General features: G+C 35.6%; 1 protein-coding gene across 2 annotated transcripts in view; it reads left to right on the top strand.

Moving 5' to 3' along the window:
• The window catches only part of TRIM33 (tripartite motif containing 33), a 144,107-nt gene extending 124,144 nt beyond the window's left edge, over positions 1 to 19,963 (top strand). Inside the window, exons 12-20 of one of the 2 annotated variants that reach the window (XM_060027590.2) lie at positions 1,189 to 1,321; positions 2,756 to 2,819; positions 5,356 to 5,515; positions 6,940 to 7,289; positions 9,395 to 9,518; positions 11,220 to 11,294; positions 13,223 to 13,375; positions 14,802 to 14,852; positions 14,932 to 19,963. In XM_060027590.2, coding sequence (XP_059883573.1) covers positions 1,189 to 1,321; positions 2,756 to 2,819; positions 5,356 to 5,515; positions 6,940 to 7,289; positions 9,395 to 9,518; positions 11,220 to 11,294; positions 13,223 to 13,375; positions 14,802 to 14,852; positions 14,932 to 15,144 — 1,323 coding nt within the window. In that variant the 3' untranslated portion in view covers positions 15,145 to 19,963. The remainder of the gene's footprint in view (positions 1 to 1,188; positions 1,322 to 2,755; positions 2,820 to 5,355; positions 5,516 to 6,939; positions 7,290 to 9,394; positions 9,519 to 11,219; positions 11,295 to 13,222; positions 13,376 to 14,801; positions 14,853 to 14,931) is intronic. The other variant, XM_060027593.1, reaches the window with a different exon arrangement.
• Positions 19,964 to 24,922: the final 4,959 nt, after the last annotated feature.

Raw genomic sequence — 24,922 nt, 5'->3', positions numbered from 1 at the left:
TTTATTTAATTTTTGGCTGCATTGGGTCTTAGTTGGGGCATGTGGGATCTTCCGTTGTGGTTCGCGGACTTCTCTCTAGTTGTGGTGCTTGGGCTCCAGAGTGCACTGGCTCAGTAGTTGCGGCATGCAGGCTCTCTATTTGTGGCATGCAGGCTCCAGAGCTCATGGGCTCTGTAGTCACGGTGAGCAGGCTTAGTTGCCACACGCCATGTGGGATCTTAGTTCCCCAACCAGGTATCGAACTGGCGTCCTCTGTATTGCAAGACGGATTCTTAACCATTGGACCACTCGGGAAGTCCCGCAGTTTTCTGATTTGAATGAGAAGTAGATTTCCCTAAAAAGTAATCTTGCCTCTAGTAGAAGATTAAAAGAGGCAGGTGTGGGTAAAAGTAGATCAGTAAGCAAGAAGATTAGCAGTTAAGTAAGAATAGTTTAACTATCTCTGATATGGAATAGTGTAATATTTTTCTTAAGGTAATTTTCATAATTAAGTAGTGTTTGTTACTATTTCTTACATAAATATTTTCTCATTTCATCATCACAGTTCTTCATTGTGGGTGGGATGTTTAAAAACAGGGGACTGATATTCAAATTGGGAACCAGCTCGCAGTCACAGTGCGAGCTCCTCTGGCTTTAACCTTCTGCATATAAAGTGCGAAAAGGGCTCAGTTTTCCTGTTGACTGCCGGCTTTTTTGAGTGTAATAAGGGAACTTATATCCCAGGCTAAAGGCTTTCTGTTGAGTATACAGACTTTTCAAAGCACTGAAGTTAGGTACTGACATTATTCGATACCTGTTTAGTTGAATGATTCTGGCAGGACCATGGATATTGATACTAGGCGCAGGATGCTGAAAACAGGATCCTGCATCAACCTTGAAAAAAGGCAAAAATGTAAGACTGTGTCAGAGGTATTTTCATAGTAAAACACAAAGGATTTAGTGGGTTATTGGGTTTTGTCTTGAGCTCCCAATCATTTATTGAAGCATATTAATTATAGCTATATTCACATAAACTATATACTATTTGGGTCCTCGAGGAAGCATAAGGAAGGAACAATTAAGCCAAGTTTGATATAAGGTAATCGGCTTATTAGTAAACTGTGAGCATAAATGATTAAACTAATGAAATTAATAACTTCTCCTCTGCTTTAATCAAAGCAAATTTATCTTTCTGTTCTTTTTCTTTAGTTGGAAGATGCTGGTTCAAGTAGTTTAGATAATCTACTAAGTAGATACATCTCAGGCAGTCACCTACCCCCACAGCCCACAAGCACCATGAATCCCTCCCCAGGACCCTCTGCCCTATCTCCAGGATCATCAGGTAAAGTCAACTGAGGTACCGTCTCATTTCTTTAACACCTTAAAAAAGTATCTCTCGGTATACGTATTAGGGTTCTCCAGAGAAATAGCACCAATAGGAGAGGGGTGTGTGTGGAGAGAGAGAGAGAGAGAGAGGTGACAGAGGTTAAGGAATTAATTGGTCCACTTGATTGTTAGGGCTGGCAAGTCTGAAACCTGCAGGGCAGTTAGCAGGGTGGAGACAAAGGGAAGAATTGGTGCTAGTCTTGAATCGAGGCAAAATTCCTTCTTGCTCTGGGGACCTCAGTCTTTTCTCTTAAGGTCTTCAACTAATTAGAGGCCCACCCTCATTATGTTTTACTCAGAGTCTACTGATTTAAGTGTCAGTGACATCTAAAAAATACCATTGCAGCAGCATCTGGATTGGTGTTTGGCCAAACAACTGAGTACCATATTCTAGCCAAGTTGAGACATAAACTTAACCATTGCAGTAACATTTTTTTTTCCTGATCTAATTATTTTTCTTTCAATACTGTGGACAAGCTTCAGCGAACTGAAATAATAATATATATCTGTAGTGTACACTGTTCAGAACTCTAATGTACCCCTCCCTCAACCCCCAGTTATATTCATGTTTTTTGCTGGATTTGTAGATGAATTTAATTTCTGTGTCTTCTATTTTACAATACATGTTGTCATTTGAAGAATTCTTTGGTTTAAATCCAAGTTTAAAACACTTTGTTAAATAATGAAAAAATTGAAAATTTGTTTAAAAAGCAAGAATTGAGGAAGGGCAAGTGAACTTTCAATTTGCAGTTAAAAACTTAAAATTTACTGGAAACTATTAAAATGTGACTAATCAGGTCCTGAGCTATAGATCTCTTCCAAAATCCCAGTTTTATTAACACTATTACATGAATGAGTGATTAAAGCATCTCCAAATAGATTGACAGTGCAGAAGTGGTTATGGGATATATTCATGGTTTCTTACTGAAACATATCACCTCATTATTTCTACAGTAAGAGTAGTTCAGCTCTAAATGTGGGTTTTTCATGAGATGTATCATTAATACCTTTTTTGCATCATATTATTTTTGAGGTTTAATATAAGTATTCCAGGACTTTTAAAAGGAAGAATAATTAATAGGAATCTAGGTAGGATATTTACCAAATGCGTGGGACGGCAAATAGCTTTCTCTTGATACGGTAGTTTCCATTGATTGAATAGTGGTGCTCTGAGAGGATTCTGAGAATGGTATCTGGGCTCAGCTGAGAGAAACTGATTGATAGCTGCCAACAATAACACATGAAATCCTTGACTTTGAGACTAAGACAAGGGCTGATTTCCAGGAATTGCTGAATTGCCTTATAATGATACTTGAATTCTGTAATTAGTAGGTAGAATTCTGAATTTTCTTACCTGCATAGTTATTCATTTTGACTTATTATTTTTCAGGTTTATCCAATTCTCACACACCTGTGAGACCCCCTAGTACTTCTAGTACTGGTAGTCGAGGCAGGTGAGTATTTACATTATTAATAGCTTTATTTTTTCTTTTTATCAAGAAAAATTTCAAATACGTATTCTAAAAAGTAGACTATTAAAATGAACTCCCGTAAACTTTTCACCCATCTTCAACAATGATCAAGTTATGACCAGTCTTATTTCTTCTATACTCCTACCCATTCCCCCCGTTCTAAATTATTTTGAGATAAATCTCAGACATTTTATCATTTTACTTGTGGTTGTTTCAGCATATATCACTATATGTATCACTTCAGTGTATATATATACACTTTTAAGTATGTATCACTTTAAGGATTTAAAAGTTTTATAACTATGGAACCATTATCACACCTAAAAAAAAAATTTACTAGCTAACTCTCTAACATCAGTAGAGCTCTAGTTAATGTTCAGATTTCCCAGTTTTTCTCATAAATGCTTTTTTTTTTAAATTGTTTCTTTGACTCAGATTCAGATAGGCGCTATACATTGCCATCAACCCATATGTCAAGGTCAAACAGTGTATTTGTTGAAGAAATGTATTGTTTGTCTTACAGAGTTTTCCTCATTTCCCCATCTTGTCATTTAAATACACTACCTTCTGTTTTTTTCTCTATATTGGTATTTAGATCAGGAGGGTTGATTAGATTCAGGTTTGATTTGAGGGAAAGAGGTAGGGAGAATACTTCATTGTGGTGATGTGTACTTCTTTCAGGGTCACAAAATGTCTGGTCGCTTTTGTTGATTCTTTTGTGATAGCACCCATTAATGATCATTGCCTTAGCTCGTTTTTTTTTTTTACTAGTTTAAAAATATTTTAATTATTGTATCATACCTTCTTTGTATATTAGTTTAGAATACTTCTGTAAAGAGAAATTTTCTGCCATCAGCTATTTGATTATGGGAATGGCAGAATAAATTGATTCTTTCTCTTTATTTACCTATTTTTATAATAATGAGTTGATTCCCAGCTCCCTCCAACAGTGACCAATGAATGTTATTAACTTTATGGGCTTATATATTTAAACATATTTTATATGTTCTAAAATTATAATTGTTATTTTTATTGATGCTTAAATTGTTCCATATTTGTCCTATCAGAACTTTTCCAAGTTGGCTTCATAGTTCTTTTGCTATAACCCCAGTAGTTGTTGAAAGCATTCTTGTTTCCTGTCCTGATGTTCCTGGTTCATCTTGTACATTTCTTGCCTCAGGCCTGAAATCAGAAATTTCTCTAGGAAATCCTGGTCATGTTAGTGGGGAAATGGTGCTTCAAGACAATCTTCTGGGTACTAGGGGCACTCACTGCTACTGAATTGTTCATGGTTTCTTATGCCTTTTTGGTGGACAGAGAGCTAAGAAATGGTAGTGTGGGGGATTTCCCTGGTGGTCCAGTGGTAAAGAATCTGCCTTACAATGCAGGGGACGCGGGTTTGATCCCTGGTCAGGGAACTAAGATCCCACATGCCGTGGGGCAACTAAGCCTGCGTGCCGCAACTACTGAGTTCGTGTGCTTCAACTAGAGAGCCTGTGTGCTGCAAACTACAGAGCCCACGTGTCCTGAAGCCTGTGCACCCCAACTAGGGAGAAGCCCGTGCACTGCAACGAAGAGCCTGCCTGCCACAACGAAAGATCCCGTGTACCGCAGCTAACACTCAAGGAAGCCAAAAATAAATTAAATAAATAATAAATAAATAAATGTTTTAAAAAAATAAAAGAGTTAAGAAAAAGAAATGGTAGTGTGGAAAGAGTGTGTGTGTGTGTTAAAGGTAAATGTAATAAATGTCGACTGATTTTTATTCTTTAGTTTGAATATTTTAGTGCAATGTAAGAAATTTTATTTCAGATATATGAATGTTCTGTATTTGTATATATATGTGTGTATGCATTTGGTTCTATATTATATACTTGCTTGGCTTTTAAATTATACTTTCAATAATCAGTAGTTTTAAAGAAAAGTACAAATTGAGTGAAAAAGGTTTTCATTTTCGACAGTAATACAGTCTTAGTTATTCACTTCTCTTGCCAGTGATTTTGCTTTGTGGACTAGATAGAACCAATTAGTCATGTACCTGTCCTCTTAGGCTATTATCCCATTAATTCAGATAAGGACTCAAAAGCTGAAACAGTGATTCCTTTGAGGACACTTCATGAACCACTGTTATTGAGGTTTCCTTCAGATGTTTGGGGGTAGAGAAGAATTTAAACGTCTTATATTATATATATAGAGAGAGAAGCAATCACTATACTAATAGCCTAGACAAATGATTGTTTACTAGATTCCTTAAATGATGTAGTATAAGTGCCTCAGACCATAAAATGTATTTTTCAGGTCTTCTGAAAGTTTGACCTACGTTTTTTAAAAATTTGAAGCCAAGTTTATAATACACTCCTTTTAATTGCATTATGAAGTATCCTTATCTGCTATAAAGTTAATAAATTGTTTTCAGTTTAATGAACATTTCATATAACTTAACAAGCTTTTCATATAATTGTTTTTATGTACACCATACAGTCAAACATATGTGACCTTTATTTGTTGTTTTTGTTAGCTGTGGGTCATCAGGAAGAACTGCTGAGAAGACAAGTCTTAGTTTCAAGTCTGATCAAGTGAAGGTCAAGCAAGAACCTGGCACTGAAGATGAAATATGTAGCTTTTCAGGAGCTGTGAAACAGGAAAAGACAGAGGATGGCAGGAGGAGTGCCTGCATGGTAAGTTCCCAGTGGAATCTGTCAGGAATTTAAGGAGGTCACTTCACTGATTCTTCCATCTCTGCATGTATTAGTCTGGTTAGTGGTCCTATGGACCTGTATTCATTTTTGAATTTTTATACGTGGTATAACCCAGATATCTCTTTTTCTAACTGAATTTTTTCATCTAAGTGTCAACTGTAATTGATGAGAAAAGACTTACTTGTATTAAGGACTCATTTCAACTTTTAGTTTGTAATCGGTCATTATTTTTGCCATGATTCTAAATTGGGTTCTAGCTTGTTCTAAATTTATTAATAATTTCAATAGTCACATTCAGTCTCAAGCTGCAAAAATCCTTGGCTATTTTCCCTGGACCGGCGAGCTCAGGATTACGACCGCTGACATGAAAGAAGTTTAATGCTCACAGAGTTTTGTGATGAGAAGATTGCCTTTGGCTTATGAATTATTAACCATTTTAGAATTCCTCAGCTAGAACATTTTATAAAATTTATAGTATAGAATGAAGGAAGGCCCAAGTCCCTCCTTATTTAGAAATTTTGATCTTGGTTTTTTCTTCCTACCTACACTTATGTCTCATTTTCTACATGGTTGGCACATAGAAATTTCAGCTATGTAGATTTAGAGAGTACTGTTATCTCTTCACTCAGAACTTGGTTTGGAAAGTACCCCCAAAAAACAGTGCAAAATGGTGGTGAAAGATTTTACATTGTCACAATCTTCCTTTATTAGTAGAATGATAAGTGGGCAGAAGAATATTTCAAAATGCTTTTCAAAAGCTATGTGACAATAAGGACCTACTGTGTAGTACAGTGAACTATATTCAATATCTTGTAATAAGCTATAATGGAAAAGAATCTGAAAAAAAAGTGTGTGTATATATACACACGTATATATACACACACATATATATAACTGAATCAATTTGCTGTACAGCTGTAACTAACAACATTGTGAATTAACTATACTTCAATTAAAAGAAATGGTTTAAAAAGCCAATATAAAGGGGAAGAAAAAGCTATGAGACAGATTGTTGAGTGAAAAATAGTGTATCATAGTCAGCTCTCTACAGGAAAAGTACAACCCTATGCTCACTTCCCAATCAATGTGCTTAACAGTTTAATTAATTCCTTTATTATCCAAGTGAACCAATATTACAGAGACTGCTCCCTAAAATCATACATTAACATGCCTGAATAACTTCGGGGTTATTTTCATTCTTTTATGTTACTAATATGATTTCAAATAATTTTATAATAAATAATAGTAAATTCCAAAATAATTTTAAGTTATGTCAGTATATCATGTTGTATATACATGTTGACAAAACTTTAAACACACAGAGACACACATGCATGCACGCACACACTACGAACAGTATGGATTAAATGTTTCTTCAAGAATTTGTCCTTGCTTTGTTTTAGTTGAGCAGTCCTGAGAGTAGCTTGACACCACCTCTTTCAACTAGCCTGCATCTAGAGAGTGAGTTGGACGCATTAGCAGGCCTGGAAAACCACGTGAAAACTGAACCTACAGATGTGAATGAAAGCTGCAAACAGTCAGGGCTCAACAGCCTTGTTAATGGAAAGTCCCCAGTTCGAAGTCTCATGCACAGGTCGGCAAGGATTGGAGGAGATGGCAGCAGCAAAGATGATGACCCAAATGAAGATTGGTGTGCTGTCTGCCAAAATGGAGGGGATCTCTTGTGCTGTGAAAAATGTCCAAAGGTCTTTCATCTAACTTGTCATGTTCCAACACTTCTTAGCTTTCCAAGGTACAAGTGAAATAACTGATTTTTTGTTGTTTATTTTTATAAGCTAAAGAAGTAACAAAATTATTCAGGGCAGATAGCCTTCTTAATGACTGCCTATTACTCCATTACCTTCTAGAGAAATTAACAGCTGAATGAAGAAATGTGCAAGATCTAAGTTGTGCATTAATGTTTAAAAAAAATAGACTATTTCTTGGCCTTCAATTTATACTTAATATAAGCAAATTAGATAAACCTGTAAATTATGAGGTGCAAGAGACTAGGGTATTGAGAAACTTAGTTGATTTCCTCTTGAAGATAATTTTTTAATCTATTGCCATCAATTTTAATAGGGTCTATAATAATGGCTTTATTTATGAATAGTATTCAGTTTGAGGCAACTCTATTGGATCTTACCAAAAACTTACTTTTCTAATGTTTGAAAGCTCTTGAAAGGCACTTTAAAGAAAAAAAAACAAGTACTTCGTAAAAATACCTTTAATGTCTTGAATTTTTTGAGGAATAGCTTCATCTTGACCACTGGAAGCTGTTAGTTGGTAGTGCCTACCTGAAGCACAGTGTGCAGATTTCTCAGCTTTCTCAACTTTTCCTATTTGGAATGTCTTTTAGTCATTAACTTTGGAACGGACAGTTACTGAATTCGTTATTTAGAAGAGAAGATGGTACGGTAAAGATAAAGATTGGGGCAACATATGAGCATTGTCCTCAGACTATATGACCCCCTTGGCGGCTAAGTCTGATTTCAAGCATTAAAACATTCATTGATGAACATCCAGTGCAAGCTGATGATTCCAGCCAATACAGCAGAACAAATGTGCTGGGCTGGGTTACGATACCTGTAGTCTGGTCGTAATTCTGCAGTGAACTAACTTAATTAGCTTGGACGGTTCACTGATTTTCAGGAATTAGTTTCTGCATGTACGAGTAGTAGAGTTTGGATTAGAAGAGCTATTTTTGTTCCCTTCCATTTAACATATTTATTATGTTCGTGGTATTTTGTCTCCAGTTGATTTCAGAGACCTTAAAATAGTAGAATCATACTTATTTCTTTAAGCCTTCCTTCTTCCCCTACCCTAACCCCCTGGTTTTTTAAGTGAAAGTAAACCAGTGTCCTTGGGAAAACCCAGCTTCTTTCTGCCTATAGATGAAAGATTCACATTTTTTCTCAGATTCCTGAGAAGTAATGATTTTAGTTGATTAATGCTACCCTTTCTGAAAAATTCAGCCTTTAGTATTAGAAAAGTAGTGGATATATGAACAGTGCCAGAATATTTTTCTGAAGCATTGTAATTCTTACCTAAATCTTAGAAGGTGTAGTCCTTTGCCATAGATGTATTAAGGACCTTCTTTTTCTTTACTCTTTTAGAAAAAAACATTGGCATTTTGGTCTTAAAATTAAGGCTTTTCATATTTTTGTTTCCGTTGGATAGTAACATCTGCTGGAACATTAGAATTTTGCCACTGAAAGCTTTCTCTCAAAGGCAGATGCTTTGGAAGGAATTGAAACTGTTGACACAGTTTTAGTATAATCCCTAGACTTAGAATATATATATGATGAGGAAGAGAAAGGGGAGAATGCATTTGAAGTAATCAAATTGGAGTTTATGGTTTGATAGAAATCCTGATACAAAAAACTATTGACTGAGCAGATTTAAAAGACTGGCCATGAAAAAGTAATTGTTATATTTTTGGCATCTTTAATACATGCCAAAACAGTACGAGATACCCGAGGGACTGTATCGTGTACTCCTTTCTTCTTCATGCATATGAGGTCACTGTCATGGTCATACTAGGGTATTGAGAATTGGTCTTATGCTGCAAGTGCTGATCATCAGCTTTGTGCTATGAAGAGACAGACCCCTTTTGAATAGAGATAGTGGGGTTATATTGCTTTCCAGAAGGTAATCAGTTGAAGAATGGAAACATTTGGGGAAGCTTTTATCACGTAACTTCACTTTATGAGATGTGGCAAAAATAGTACCTCTCTTTTCCACAAAAACTGGAAAGGAAAGAAAACAAAGAAACTGGAGACTTCCTCTAGGGAACTAGCTTCCTTAGAGTGGGTTTTGTTATAATTACATGGACTAATTGCCTATTTCCTTCTTTAGTGGGGACTGGATATGCACATTTTGCAGAGATATTGGGAAACCAGAAGTTGAATATGATTGTGATAATTTGCAACATAGTAAGAAGGGGAAAACTGCACAGGGGTTAAGCCCCGTGGACCAAAGGGTAAGTGTCAGATAAATTGATTTATTATTAGGGATTCTGTAGTTGTGTGGCTATACATCTTTTTTTTTTCTTCAGTGTAATATACATATAACCTGATAAATTTTCATTTTTTAATCTCATTATCTGACAGTATGTTCATAATTTCTGAAATCTTTGTCTGTAGCCCTCAGCTCTAGGCTCTTAGATCTAGCTTCCTCATACTTAACATTTCCCAGCGAAAATCTTGATTTCTAATCCTCTCCTTCAAAAAGCAAAAGCAGGGGACTTCCCTGGTGGTGCAGTGGTTAAGAATCCACCTGCCAGTGCAGGGGACACGAGTTGAAGCCCTGGTCCGGGAAGATCCCACATGCTGTGGAGCAACTAAGCCTGTGTGCCACAACTACTGAACCTGCACTCTAGAGCCTGAGAGCGACAACTACTGAAGTCCACGTGCCTAGAGCCCTTGCTCTGCAACAAAGACATGCCACCCCAATGAGAAGCCTGTGCTCCACAGCAAAGAGTAGCCCCTGCTCGCCACAACTAGAGAAAGCCCCCGCACAGTAACAAAAACCCAATGCGGACAAAAATAAATAAATTTATTTATTTATTTATTTATTTTTAAAAAGCAAAAGCAAGAAAATAACGACATAAAAAACTGCATCCTTCTCTCAGTAATTCCCATCATCAAATGGTACCACCGGTCATCTCTGTTGCTCAAGCCAGCAATCTGTTAGAAGAATCAGGAATGACTATAATACCATTTTCTCATTTCCCCCAACCATTACCTTCTGAGACAGCCATCATAGTTTTTCATCTGCACTATTGTAATATCTCTTTGCTGAACTCCCTGATTCTACTCTTGCCCCCTTACAGTCCATTTTCTATGCAGTACATAGTGTTCTTTTTTAAATATGTAAACAAGTCTATCACTTCCTTGCTTAAAATCTTCTAATAGCGTCCCATCATATTAAGAATGAAATCCAAAATCCTCTCATCATTTCACTCAGATTTCTTTTGATCTGGTCTATAGTCTGATCTCCAAAGACAAAATATCTTTCACGTACTTCTGTGGTCATTACAGTTACGTTTGGCTTTGATCTAATGTATAAACTTGCAAAATCCATCTTCCACTATCTTTGAGGAGAAGGTATGTGTTTAGAGTATACAAACGGATATTAAAAAGTTTAAGCATATAAACACTATAAATGTAAAATGCATATCAATTTACTTCTGATTGTATAATGAAATTCTAGAATTGGACTGAGAAGACACAGACAGTTTTTATTTAATTTTGAGCCTGAGCAGAATCCTTTCAAGAAAGGGAATAGCATGTATCTTGCCTGCCTCAGGGAATTAAAATGAGTAGCAGCAATCATAAATTGTTGTACAAAATGCTGTATGTTGCTTTAATGACTCCTTTCTATTTGTATAAACAGTTAAGAGGTAATAGTAGGTAAATTACCTGAGTTATCAGATGAGAACAAAGGCACTCTGTCTTTGATAAGTTCATTTAAAGTAGGACAGAAGATAGTCATAGTCTCAAACCTAAATAGAAAACAAGGTAGTTTTCTTTGGGTGTATATTTAGTTGGATAGCTAGTATGTAGGAGGCTTATCTTCAGTTTGTTGTAATAATGCTTTGTACTGATAAAGTTCTTATTCTTAAGAATATCTTTTTAGAGGGAAAACATTTCATGGGTTTTCCTTTCTTTTCTTGGGCCAGAAGTGTGAACGTCTTCTGCTTTACCTCTATTGCCATGAATTAAGTATTGAATTCCAGGAGCCAGTTCCTGCTTCGGTGAGTTGTTTACCTTAGTACCTTCCTGTTGAAGAAGTTTTAGTATAATACTTAAGGGTATGGGCTCTGGCCTCAGACTGCTAATGGTAAAACTCAGGCTTGAATAATCTCCTCAACCAAGATGCTCAAATTCTCTTTTCTAATACTGTTTCTTCCCTCATTGGGTTATTTCAAGGATTCTTCTGTACAATAACCTGTGTAAAATATGTTAGCATAGTACCTGATAAAATTTCTGAGTAATAAGAAGTACTTGTGATGTTATTAGGGCTAAATGGCTATGAGATTCACTTGTTAAAATTGCAGTTTGTTTTTAAAGACCGTTGCTGTGATAAAAACTTAATGAATTTAATTTCCACTTCTTTTATTGGGTTGGCCAAAAAGTTCATTTGGGTTTTTCCATAAGCTGTTACTTTTAAAATGGACATAAAGGATACAGGTACAGGTATAATGGAAAGAGTCCTGAACTAGGAATCAGAAGACTTAACTTTTCCTAGTTCTGCCGTTAACCAGCCTTATAACTGGGGAAATTACATAATTTTCTGCCTCTACTTCTTTTTTTTTTTTTTTTTGCGGTACATGGGCCCCTCACTGTTGTGGCCTCTCCCGTTGCGGAGCACAGGCTCTGGACGTGCAGGCTTAGTGGCCATGGCTCACGGGCCCAACCGCTCTGTGGCATGTGGGATCTTCTCGGACTGGGGCACGAATCCGTGTGCCCTGCATCGGCAGGCGGACTCTCAACCACTGCGCCACCAGGGAAGCCCTGCCTCTACTTTTTTAACTGTACAGTGGGAATATTGAACTAAATTATTTCTAAGGTTCCAGTTCTATGATTGATTCTAGGATCTATATCTTAGGGAGAAAATAACTCTATATAAGTATTAATTTGAACAAAAGTGTAAAGTTGAACCTTGCACACTGGTTCTGCTTCATAAGCCCTCTTTTATGAACATTCAAGATTAAGAGAAGACTGTGGGAAAATTTGCAAGCCAATGCCCTTTGTTTATCTTACAGGAGATTTTTGTAAGGAGTAAAGGCCCTAAAACTCCATAGTAAAAAGAATATCAGGGATGCTCAGTGCCTTATAAATGGTATAAGAATATGCAACATATATTTACTTGCCGTCAGTTGTTGAATTAAGATAATATTGGATACCAGGCCTGTTACAGAGCATTGAATAGTAATTTGTTTACTGGGTAGGCTCCGGAATGGATTTTAAAGTACAAAAGGTCTAGATACAAGGAAGATGTTTTGTTCAGATAGTAATCATCTGATACCAGGAAGTCTGTCTGTTCTTCAAGTTTAGGGACTTTACAGTAGAAGATTACTTTCCAGTGTTTTCTTTTCATGAACTATTTAAATAGTTTCTCCATGTTCAGTTATTTTGCAAGGATACAAATTTTTGGCCAAGAGTTGCAGCCAGAACTCCCAAGTATAATCCTAAATGATTAATAAAAATTTATCTTGTGTTACTACATTCTTTGCCCCTCTATTGCTATGTCCAGAGTTCTCTGTGATACAAGGTTTTATCCTCTAAAAGATACCCTATTCTAATAATAACAATACATTTTGTAATCTTTTTCCCTTTTTTAAAAAAAACAGGAGTCATACAATTCTGATGGGCTAGATTTGTCCTTAACACTAGTGGTTGGCTACCCTTGCTGATTGCTTTTTTTCCAAATTTTCTTATTAAAGATAGAACTTTGGGTCCTTCACTAACCGTGGACACTGCCACATATTCTGACTATGATTTGATTTTCATGATGTGCATGTGACAGAAGATTTAAAGTACAATTCATTATACTCAAAATTTGCATGCAGCTGGCTCGATCAACACATGTTTTTCTCTAAAATTAATATGCTTTGCATTTTCAAATTAAACACTTCGGCATTTTTTGAGAATCCTTATCTATCCTTATTTGTTTCTTTAGATACCAAACTACTATAAAATTATAAAGAAACCTATGGATTTATCCACCGTGAAAAAGAAGCTTCAGAAAAAACATTCCCAACACTACCAAATCCCAGATGACTTTGTGGCCGATGTTCGTTTGATCTTCAAGAACTGTGAAAGGTTTAATGAAGTATGTTAGCTTCCAAACTATAGAGTCTTGGATTAGTAGTTTTTGTTTGTTTGCTTACTTGGTTATTGGATTTTGTTTTTCCTGCCAAGAGAGTTTTCTGAGTTGATTTCTAAAATTTATTCTGCTTCAGTTCTGTCAAAAGTAAAATTTGATTGCATCCACAGCTCCAAAGAAGAAAGTTTACTGTGTATAATTTGAAGTATATGCTTAAATATAATGTATTAAATTAAGAATATTATTGGATATCCCTTTCTGTACATGTTGAGAGTTGAGATAAGTATAGACGATAGTCTGTAGTTAAGTATATTTTGTGGGAAATGATTACAGACAAGCCTACATTTGGGGTACATTTAGGAAAGGCATTTGTACCAGTGTCCTTAGATTTTGTTATTGACCATATAAATATAGAACCTTAAAACTATAAACTCACGTGGCTCATCTTGAATAGTAGCCCAGAGTGTATAATTTTGAGTTATCTGATCTCAGTGTGACTTTCATTAACTTTGGTTATGTATTTTTTTGAGAATAAAGATGAGCTATCCATACCTTTAGAAGAAATCTGATAGATATTTACCTCCTTCAAGGAAATTTTTGTCATCTTTGGGAAGCTCAAGTCTCTTATTGTTCAGGAATATTTTCATTATTGTAAGAGAAGAAAATGGATGAGACTCCACAAAATCTTCAAAAAGATTACTACTAAAATCTTTATTGCTGATAAAATTTGGGTGCCATATGAATGTTATTAAAAAATCAAATTGAATCATTTAAAGTGTACTCATAGTTTCCCCTGGAAGCATCTAGGTGACTTTTTAAAATAAAAAATTTTTTCTTATTAGGTGACAAGTTCTGGTCACCTTTATAGCAATGTGCCACAGAGAATATAGTAAAACCTCACTCACTTGAAGGTAAATTAATACAGTCCCAAGTTTCTTGTGTTATTTTCTAATTCAGTTAGATTATTTTCAAATAAGTATACTTTCATGAACCATAGCTAACATTTGCCAGGAAGAAGACTCATTTTATCTGCTTTAATAATAGTTAACTAAATTATGATTAACAAATTGCGATACAGATAGAATTCTGACTTAGTGGTTGTTGAAAGTTTGGCAGTTTTTTAAAAAATATTTCTTATATCATTTTTTTCACAAATATTTTTCTCTTAAATATATTGATGTATTCAAACCAACTCCTACTCAGGTTGACCTCACTAATTCAGAATTTGAGACAATTTTGCAGTAGCTTTAGTAATAGCTTTGTTAAGAAAGGGGGTCCATGTTCTGTATAATTTTAGAAAGCACTTGATCTGGTCATAGCAATTTGTTCCTCCTAGTATGGCAGACTTTCGTCGCCAATCCTATGCAGTCTTATAACTTTAGAAAGGATTATAATTTCCCTTTTTTTTTTTTGACTCTGGTATCCTTTTTAGATGATGAAAGTTGTTCAAGTTTATGCAGAAACACAAGAGATTAATTTGAAGGTAAGCTTTTCAGACCATGCAAACTTGGTGAAGGAATATGCATTACCAATAGGTGAATATTCCTATCTTTTGCTTGCAGGCTGATTCAGAAGTAGCTCAGGCAGGGAAAGCAGTTGCATTGTACTTTGAAGATAAACTCACAGAGATCTACTCAGACAGGACCTTCGCACCTTTGCCAGAGTTTGAGCAGGAAGAGGATGATGGTGAGGTAACTGAGGACTCTGATGAAGACTTTATACAGCCCCGCAGAAAACGCCTAAAGTCAGATGAGAGACCAGTACATATAAAGTAAAATGACATGAACTTAAATCAATTGTTTAAAAAAAGAAAAGAATGAAAAACTTTTATTTAAGTGTTGCTGGAATATCCTGCCTACAGTGGGCACCTCCTCGAAGAAGCTGATAGCTTTTACACAGTATTAGATTGAAATAATGGACAGAAAACACATTCTTGTCAAGAAAGGGGGGAAGGACTCTATTTGCAACTTTAAAAGTAAAAACAAAAGCGAAAGTAAAATGATTTGAAGATTTCTGTTACCACAGAGAATGGTTCTGATTTTTAGAATGGGCAGATGTTGATGATCACTTGGTATTGATTGGTGCAGATACTGAGTGTTCAAGTACTTAAGGGTCATGTCACTGGTTAAATTGTCTCTTTGGAGTAGAGTGCACAATTATTAAACCCACTTTTATGCCTCCCCCTCCACACATATACATACTGGCTTATTTTCTAGTTAAAAATCAAAGTTGCTCAGATTCCACTTTGATGTCAGTGCAGATGTGCATTGCATCATGCTGTTATATTTTCTCTCATTTTGATGCTGTTGGGCCTTAGTTTTATATTGGTTTAAAGAACTCAACAATAGTTTATTTTCTGTTCATACTTAAGAGCCTAGGAAACATGACCATTGATCATCATTTAATCAACTTTAATGTTCTACTGAAATAAATATGGTAACCTTTCAGTAGCAGATCATTTACAGTAGTCATTTCCAGAAGACACTTCCACAGAATTGCACTTCCAAATCAAATCATCTGATCATAGTTATTCCCGTGAAAGGTAGAATGTTTGTTTGAAAATTAATCTAGTTTTCTGTACATTTAAAATTTGATTGCGAAGGTGACAGCTGGCTCTTATCCAGTCTTCCTTCATATCAGTTTTCTGATAGACCACTATTGGCAAACAGTAATCTGTCAACTACCAAATGTGTAAAATTTTCTGTATTTCACTTTGTCTTATTTGTAAATAGTGAACTAAAACTTCTGGCAGATCAGCAACATTTGCTGAGCCTGTTTTTTAAGCTAATATGTATTCTTACTAATGTTCCTATCAAGAATGGATTTGTAATATATGCTGTCTATTTCTAATGTTCACATTCATATTTTGAGGTTCTATCTTATTTTAATAGAGAACAGACTTCTCAGAAAATCTTCAGAAGCAGCTTATTATTAAAATATCAAAATATTGAAATAAACCCGGTGGGGTTAGAGTACTCATCCGTCCACCAAGTGGGACATTTGCATGGACTGGGGGCTTAAAGGACGTAGAAGAGACCTGTAAGTATATCCTGAAAATGAGCCAATCAATCCCCACTTGAATGGTTACTGGAGTAAACCCACCTTTACTACTCTGATTTTAGCACCCGAGGCAGATAAACCACCTTGGCTCTGTTTCATTTTTCTTCTCTTCATTTGTGATGCTCAGATCCAAGATGCGTGTTCTAGACTGTGTACAGGCTTCTCTTTTGTTGAGTTAAAAATTTTAGTCCTACTTTTGTATGGACATGTTAGAATGTAAAGTGACCAAAATAGAAGACTTTCCATTAGATATTTTTCAGACATCAGCAGATTTGTGGCAAATCATTTGCCTTTTTAAAAATTCAGCTTGAACAGTTCAGACAGTAGACTACTCAGAAAAAATTATTTGACATAATTGTCTAAGAGGTAAATATTTTTTAGTGCGTATTGAATCAAATAAAGTGCTCTAAAGAAGTTATTATACAAATTTCTTTGGGTTGTTTTTCTTTTCTTAACAAGTGGTGGGGGTAAAAATGAATATGATTCAAGCCTTCTGATGGTATATTGGTTTTATTATTGCTACTGACTTCATTCTGTGGCTTTCTTTTAGCTTCTTTTTCAGTTTCTTTATAAGTTAAACTTCAAAACATATACCAAACTTTTATCATTTTACTCAAATTTTAAGTTCTTTAAGAACAGGTTTCTTATAAGAAGGAGAAAATTGTTTTAAAATGCCTTTATGTGTGCATTTTCCTCTTTCCCACAACATTCATGATTTCAGTTTATCAGGAGACTTACCGAAGGGCACATTTTTGGAAAGTGATGAGTAACAGTATAACTTCATTTTGCCAAGCCACTGAGTTCTAATATTTTATGCTTGCTCTTCATATGAATACTTTTCACGAGTCTTAGATAATAGGTTCTACCAACGGGGGCAGAAACAAAAATTTTAAGTAAATATTTATTTCTTGATATTTGGGGCCTTAAAAGGTAATGTGTTTCATTCAAAACATTTCCATGTTAGATGGCGTTTTTGTTTTCTTTTAATTTAAGATTAGTTCTTAAAAAGCTACTTATTGCCAGCATTTAACAGGCTTCATTTCTCTTAACAGAAGGTAGTTCATACGGCTGAGGAATTACTATTATATAGCTAGCAACAAACCACGTTTAAGTGAAGGTATTCACTTTAGATTTCATTAAAGCTTTTTTCTTGCACATTTATCATTGTGTTTCTAAGCTGATTTGTTCAGCACTAATATGACTGTAAAAAAATATAAAAATTTAAATTGGTATTCAGATATCTTACATGTTTTCCTACTCATTTATGTTTTAAAAAGACAAATATTGATCCCTGAAGGTGTTTGTTTTGATACTCCCTTACATTTGTATTCTTTGTTAAAAGGCAGTATTTTTGATTTGTAGATGTTAAATGTTTCCTTAAAAGCTTGCAAACTTTCACCACACTTCATTTTTCATTTTCACTAAGAACAAAGTGTTCCTCAGTCTGTTCCTCTGGCTTAAATTTGTCTTTTTGTAGCACTGAGTGAAGGAATTGCTTTGCAAGGTGAAGTATGTATGTGTTCCAAAGTATGGTTAAATTGTAGGTCATGCGCTATATTGAAACATCAAATCATTACCACAGAGAAAGGTTAAGGCATTGAATCCACTGTTGAAATTATTCTTTTTGGAATCAACAAGGTACTTTCTGACTTCTATTCTTATATAAGGGAATTTTAAATAAATTTTAAAGTTAGTTAATTCTAATTTTTTGTTATAACACTTTGAGATTTTTAGTTAATCCAAAGAAATAATGCTTTTAAATAGAAGCAAAAGGTTTATGGTGTGCAAATTATAGATTTACCAATTACCTCAGCAGGTATCCTGCCATGTAACTATTAGTGATTAGTTTTAATAAGCCAGTAGACTTAGGTTTTCTGACTATGCTCCTGGGTTGTGGCCTACCATACATTATTAAACAGTCTCTTAGTAGTCAAAATGGGAGTAAATGCTGTGGCCCCCTCTCTCTTGGCCTTTTAAAGTCCTTTACCCATGCTCACTCACATACAACACATGAAGTATAAAAATCTCATTTCTTGAGGTCAGCACTGCTTATTTGCATACTTAACTTTGGATCAGTGAGTAGTTTTATAAAATCCAACCTCCCCAACTTCCCTAATTAAAACAATCAAGTTCTTAATTCATACCATGAATTCTTATACCATCTATATTAATAATCTGCTGGAGGTGATCCAAGGTTTAGTGTATTGCAGCTTGATCATATACCAGACCTGGATGTTTTATTTCTCTCACAGTTATCTCCTCCTTGATAAAGCAATAACACTGCTTTAAGTCTGTTGCCTAATAGCATGTCATAATCCTCTCCTGGATGGTGATTTTATAGGAAAGTTTGTATGCATATCACCCAGTCTATCTTTTAAAAATTAAGGAATTAAATGTATGCTGGAGCTAATGACAATATATTGTGGCATTTTATTTTAAAAATTGGGGAAAGTTGCATATTTTTTTAAAAGTAGGCATTTGAGTAAAAGAATTGAAGGTACTTTTTTAAGAAAAAAATTTATATGCCACAGTTTACATAGACCTTTCAGATTTCAACATGTACTCTTGGATATAATGGTTTGTTTTATTTGGTCAAAATGCATGTATAGCATTTCTTCCATTTAGTTCCTTGTGTTTGCCTTCGTGGTCTTTTATATATTTTTTATTGTATCTGAGAAACAAAATTATCTTTGAAAATAAGTCAATTTGGATATATTTGTTATGATCAAACTACAAAATGTACAAAATTAAGTTTAGCCCTTTTCTAGAAAGCAAGTGATCTTTAAAATTAAAAATACTGTTCTTTTAAATTCACCAAATTTGTATGTGGGAAGGCACTGAAATGATTTTGTAAGTGCCACTGCAGTACTCCCTTTCAAGTGTGGCCTAAATTTCAATCTTAAGAACGAAATGCATGTCTGCTCCTGGTCTGAAAAATGTAGGTATTAACTATGTTTTAAATCACAGTGAAACATGTATATAAGCCTATAACAAAAAGATTTGTGCAATCTGAAAGCCTGTTGATTTTCTATGTAGACATACCTACACACGAAAGGGTTAAATTCACATCCTTACTAGTTCCTTGCTTCCAGTATTTCAACTCTTCTCCCCTCATTATTATTATTACTAATATTACAATTACTATTATTTTTGCACATAGTTAACTACCCGTCAATATGATTCTGAAAGAAAAAGTGCTGTTTCTGTGGTATTGTATTCTCTAAATCATCATATTTAATTTTTTTAAACAAGGTTGCAGTTTCTAATTGTTCCGTTCCTGTGTTTTTTGCTGGTGTGTAATAAAAGCAAGATTTTCTTTTCATGGTTATTTAATACATTAGCTACCTGTAAATATTTCTTGTTATAATGCTCTGGAATGTGTTGTAGAAGTTGTATTAGATTAGTTTAAAGCTTTGTTTGAAAGCCACATTGTTTTGGTTATTTCTATTAAATTAGAAAATTGAAAAATTTTTCAAATGAATTTCTTTTTTTTTCTTCCTCTTTGAGTTGAGACTTAATCATTTAAATTTATTTTTAAAATTTATACTCTGTGCAGGGCACTGGAGATATTGTCATGAACAAGATAAAATACAGTCCCTTCCCTCACGTGTTTAGACTCTGTTGGAGAATGATGAGTGCTATGGTAGGGATTAACACATAGGAAAGGATCTAACCCCAAATTTTGTTGGTCAGGGAAGCAATCTCTCTCACTCATAAAAGATAGGACCAGGTAAAAGAGAAAAGGAAAAAAGAATAAATATACAGAAGCCTAAAAATGAAAGAGAACATCTATGTATTCCAGGACCTGAAAAGTTCAGTTTGGCTGGAATAGAGTCTGGAATAGCATGTACGTTGGAGTAGTAAAATACTAAGCTGGAGAAATGAGCAGGGTCCTTTTCAAGCAGAGGGGTTTGAAAGTCATGTTAAAGGGCTTTCACTGAGGGCAACAAGGAGCCCCTGAAGAAGATTAAGCACGATGGGACTTGGTGAGTTGATATAATCAGGTGTGCCTTTTTGAAAGATCATTTTAATTATGAAGAATGAGTTATGAGGAGATTGGTAGTGGAGAGACAATTGTAGGCTCTGAGTAATCTAGGTGAGCAGTAAACTAGCTGTCTGGCAGTGGAGATGGAAAATAGCAGTCAAATTTTAGAGATTTAAAAAGTGAAATAGACCAATAACTGAGGCCACGCAGTTGCCTACGGCGTATTTTATGTGGTACCTATTAAAATAGTAAAGGGGGAGAAAAGAAAAGGGGGTTTGTTGAGTTTAAGGTACCTCTGGAAAATTAAGGTGCAGGTAGGTGTCCATAGTTCTGGTGCTTACAAAAAATCCTTGGGCTGCAGATAGAACCTGTAAGATACATCAGGAATCATGTCTGTTTTATTCATCACTGAATGCCTAGCACACGGTAGGCATGCTAGCACACAGTAGGCATTCAGTAAACAAATGTCAGAGTTGAGTCACTTGCATAATAGTTGGTAACTGAAACAATGTAAGCGTATGGTATTGCCTAGGAAATTTATACAATAAGGGTAGAATACTTAATGATAGCAGAGGCAACAACATTTAAGGATTAGGAAAAAAGACTCCACAAGTACACTATGGATTAGTCATGGAAGAAAGCCAGGAGAGCTATAATGGAAGACAAAAGAAAAAGGTGGCAAGAAGGGGTATGAAGTATCAGTGATAAAATGTTGGAGCGAGAGATGAAGTAATGCTAAAGTGGCTATTGAATTTAGGAATGCAGAAGCCATAGATGACCTTGGTAAGACCTGCTCCAGTTTGAGCAGCAACAAGAGTTCAGTGGGTTAGATTAATGACTGAGTGTAGACTGTTCTTTCAAAAAATATGACTTTGGTTTTTCTTTAGGTTATACAGAGCTTATGGCCGTGAATAATCAAGTAAAATATCAGAATGAAACTTCCAAATTATCATCTTTCTAGATGCATTTCGTGTAGTGGAAAAAGCATGGATTTTGGCCATTGGGGAGACTTTGGTTTAAACCTTTTGAAGTGATAGATTTACTGATCTGTGTGAACCCAGAGTTTTACTTTATTTGTGTTGTGAAATGGAGATAGTCATATGCAGCTCATGGAATTGCTATGGACACAAGATCCTTTGTAGCCACAGGGTTGACACATAGTAAGTTCTCAACAAGCATATAGCTTCCTGTTTCTTCTTCCTGCTATTGGGATGAAAAGGGGGAAGGTTAGAAATGTAATTTCTCCCTTTTTACTGATGAAACAAGAAGAGACTTCAGTACAGGACCCCAAGGCTTTTAAATCTATCCTCAACTCTTAAGTAGTTAAACTTGTCCTTCACTAATTTGATTGGTCCTTAGACTTCTAGATCTCAGCATATACCCATATTTTGCTCTAGATTTTTAGGAAATAAAAAATGCAAAAAATGAATTGGTAGGATACAGTACCTAATGCCAGGTTTTGTCTCAAGCTTCCCCTTTTCATATTACTTGGGCTCAGGTGGTGGTAAATATATCACTGTTCTTTCATTTACAAATATGTTACTGTTGTTGATTTGGAAAGGCAATACATAGGGACATCAGTTTCTGACAGTATGGCAGACTGCATGCCCTGAGGAACTCTGATGGTTCAAACATCTGAAATGCTGGGTAAGATTCACTTAAAAACAAACAAAAACCTTCTTTAAAAGCATTGCTGAGTCAGGAAAGAAGAAAGATGCTCAAAGCTCCACCCTATCACCTGTAGCATTTTTGCCAAAAGTATTTGACCTGAATCTAAACATGTGAAATAGACAAAAGTGGAATATAGGACATTTACAGAGATGCCTGATGTGAATTATTAAAGTAACTGCTGTGTAAAACAGGTATGGAGACTATTCTAGATCAAACAGTGACATGAAATGCATGAACTGTGATTTGATCTTGAATTAAATAATCCCCGCCATTAAAGACATTTTAGGCACAGCTGTGGAAATTTGTATATGAACTCTTCAATGATATGGAATGTTTAATTTCCTTAGGTGTGATCATGGATTTGTGCTTATATTGGAAATCTTAGGAGACGGCATGCTGTAATATGTAGGGATGAAATATTTTATTATTGTAAATGGTTAGGCAAAATGTGTGTGTGTATGATAATACAAATGTGGCGGAATAACAACTGCTGAAATCAGTTAAGGGTAGATGGATGCATATTGTATTGTTTCAAACGTCTGTAGACTTGAAATTTTTCAAAATAAATTAATTTGGGGTGGGGGGGGACAAAAAGCATGAATCTAGACAAGCAAGCATTAAAGAAGACAACTGCTCCAGGTGTCCTGAGGACTTTGGAATGAGCCAAACTTTAAAATGGTGACAAAGCATAGGGCCTACATAAGTGTGAAGTCTGAGGGAGATACTCTTCCAAAACCTGGGACCTCAAAATATGATATACTCAGTGAAGGAATGAAGCAAGATAGCCTACCTCAGAGAGAGAACTGGGTGGAGGGAAGACAAAAAATCTTCCCTGAGAATTTGAACCTACAAGCCAACACAGACTCATACTTTTCTTTTTTTTTTTGCGGTACACGGGCCTCTCACTGTTGTGGCCTCTCCCATTGTGGAGCACGGGCTTCGGATGCGCAGGCTCAGCGGCCATGGCTCACGGGCCTAACCGCTCCGCGGCATGTGGGATCTCCTCGGACCGGGGCACGAACCTGTGTCTCCTGCATCGGCAGGCGGACTCTCAACCACTGCGCCACCAGGGAAGCCCCAGACTCATACTTTTATGGAGTCAGAAAAATTAAAGTTGTTTCAGGTTAGAAGTGGTTTCAGACACTTAACAGATTTAATGTTAATACTCTCTTACAGAAAGCACTTTAGACCCAATCTCAAATAATTTTCATAGGTAGTGTTCTAATAGTCTTGGACTCATATTCAGAGTCACAAAAATGAGAAATTATTTTTTAAAAATCAGGAGAAACAGTAGGTTTTGACCTCTAATGATGGCAGATATTGAAATTATTGGATGAGTGTGTTCAAAGACATTTTAAAAAACATATCTAAAATTTGGATGGCATTGTAGTATATTTTGGTTATGTTAGTGCTACAAAAAAATGGTGTATCCTTCAATACTTAATGGCTTAGATTCATTGAAATACAATACAGGGAAAAGAAGAGAACATCAACAAATTGAGAAGGAACAAGAGTATTAAAAATGGTGGAGGTGGGGGATAACAAGAGCGCATGAGAAGGAAAATGATCAGTAAGACTGAAACAGTAAAACATTTGGACACAAAAAACAACAGATAAAAGACCAAGATGCAATTATACAGAATGCAGTGCATTACAGAGACAGAGGGTGTGAAGGAGAGGTTAAAGGACATCCAGAACATGTGGAGAAGGTCAGTGAACATCTAATAGTGTATGAGAAGGAGGTGATAGAATGGTTATGGATAACATTTGAAGGTATTTTGGCTGAGAATTTAAAATTTTGATTAAAGTCAAACATCCTCAAATTTGTGGAGTCTGGGAAATAAGTCAATAGCTAGATCTACTGAGCTAAGTTCTGGAAGATAAAGTCTAGAACCTACAAAAGTGAGAAGTCAGAGCAATACCCTTATGAAGCAAACCACCAAAATAGAGGGTCTTAAAAGAGCAAGAGAAGACCTTACCGAGAAGTAACAGTAATTAGTCCTTACAGGTGCTTAAGAACAACAGTAAAAACCAGAAGACAGTGGAATAATATTTTAGATACTGAGAGGAAGCTGTTAGCCTAGAATTCTGTACCCAACAAAACTATCAAGAAAAAAGGGAAGGACGTTTTAGCTAAAAAGAGCTTACTACCAATATATCTACATTAAATGAATGTCTTAAGTGTTTACTCCAAGAAAAGCAGAAAGAAGATCTAAGACACAAGAAGGAATAGTGAGCAAAGAAAATGGTTAATGAGGGTAAAGTAAACTTTATAAAACAATATTGATGTCAATTTTTGCAAGTTAAAAGAACTGAATGATTGACAGCATGAGGAACTCTGCTTCCTTGCTCCCTGGAAACTGGCAAAAAAAAAAAACCCTGTTTTTAAAATATTTATTTCATTTCTGGCTGTGTCTGGTCTTAGTTGTGGCACACAGGATCTTTCATTGTGGTGCACAGGCTCCAGAGCACGAGGGTTCTGTAGTGGTGTGTGGGCTTCATGACGTATGGGCTCTGTAGTTGCAGCGTGCAGGCTCTCTAGCTCAGTAGCTGTGGCCTGTGGGCTTAGTTGCCCTGCAGCATGTGGGATCTTAGTTCCCGACCAGGGATCAAACCCACATCCCCTGCATTGGAAGACAGATTCTTAACCACTGGACCAGGCAAGTCCCCAAAAATTATTAACAAAATAAAACACATAAAGCCTCTGAAGATGGTCCTATGTGTGAACAGCAGGTGAAGAAACATCTCTTCAAGAAAACCTATGAAAATTCTGTTGGAATGTTTAGAATCTATAATAGTTGAACCAAGACCCCCACCCCTTTGTCAGCTCTGTGACA

This window comes from Delphinus delphis, chromosome 1 (genome assembly GCF_949987515.2).
Source record: "Delphinus delphis chromosome 1, mDelDel1.2, whole genome shotgun sequence".
Lineage (NCBI taxonomy): Eukaryota > Metazoa > Chordata > Mammalia > Artiodactyla > Delphinidae > Delphinus > Delphinus delphis.
Note: the sequence above shows the minus strand (reverse complement) of the source record. Positions and strands in the feature narration are given on the sequence as shown.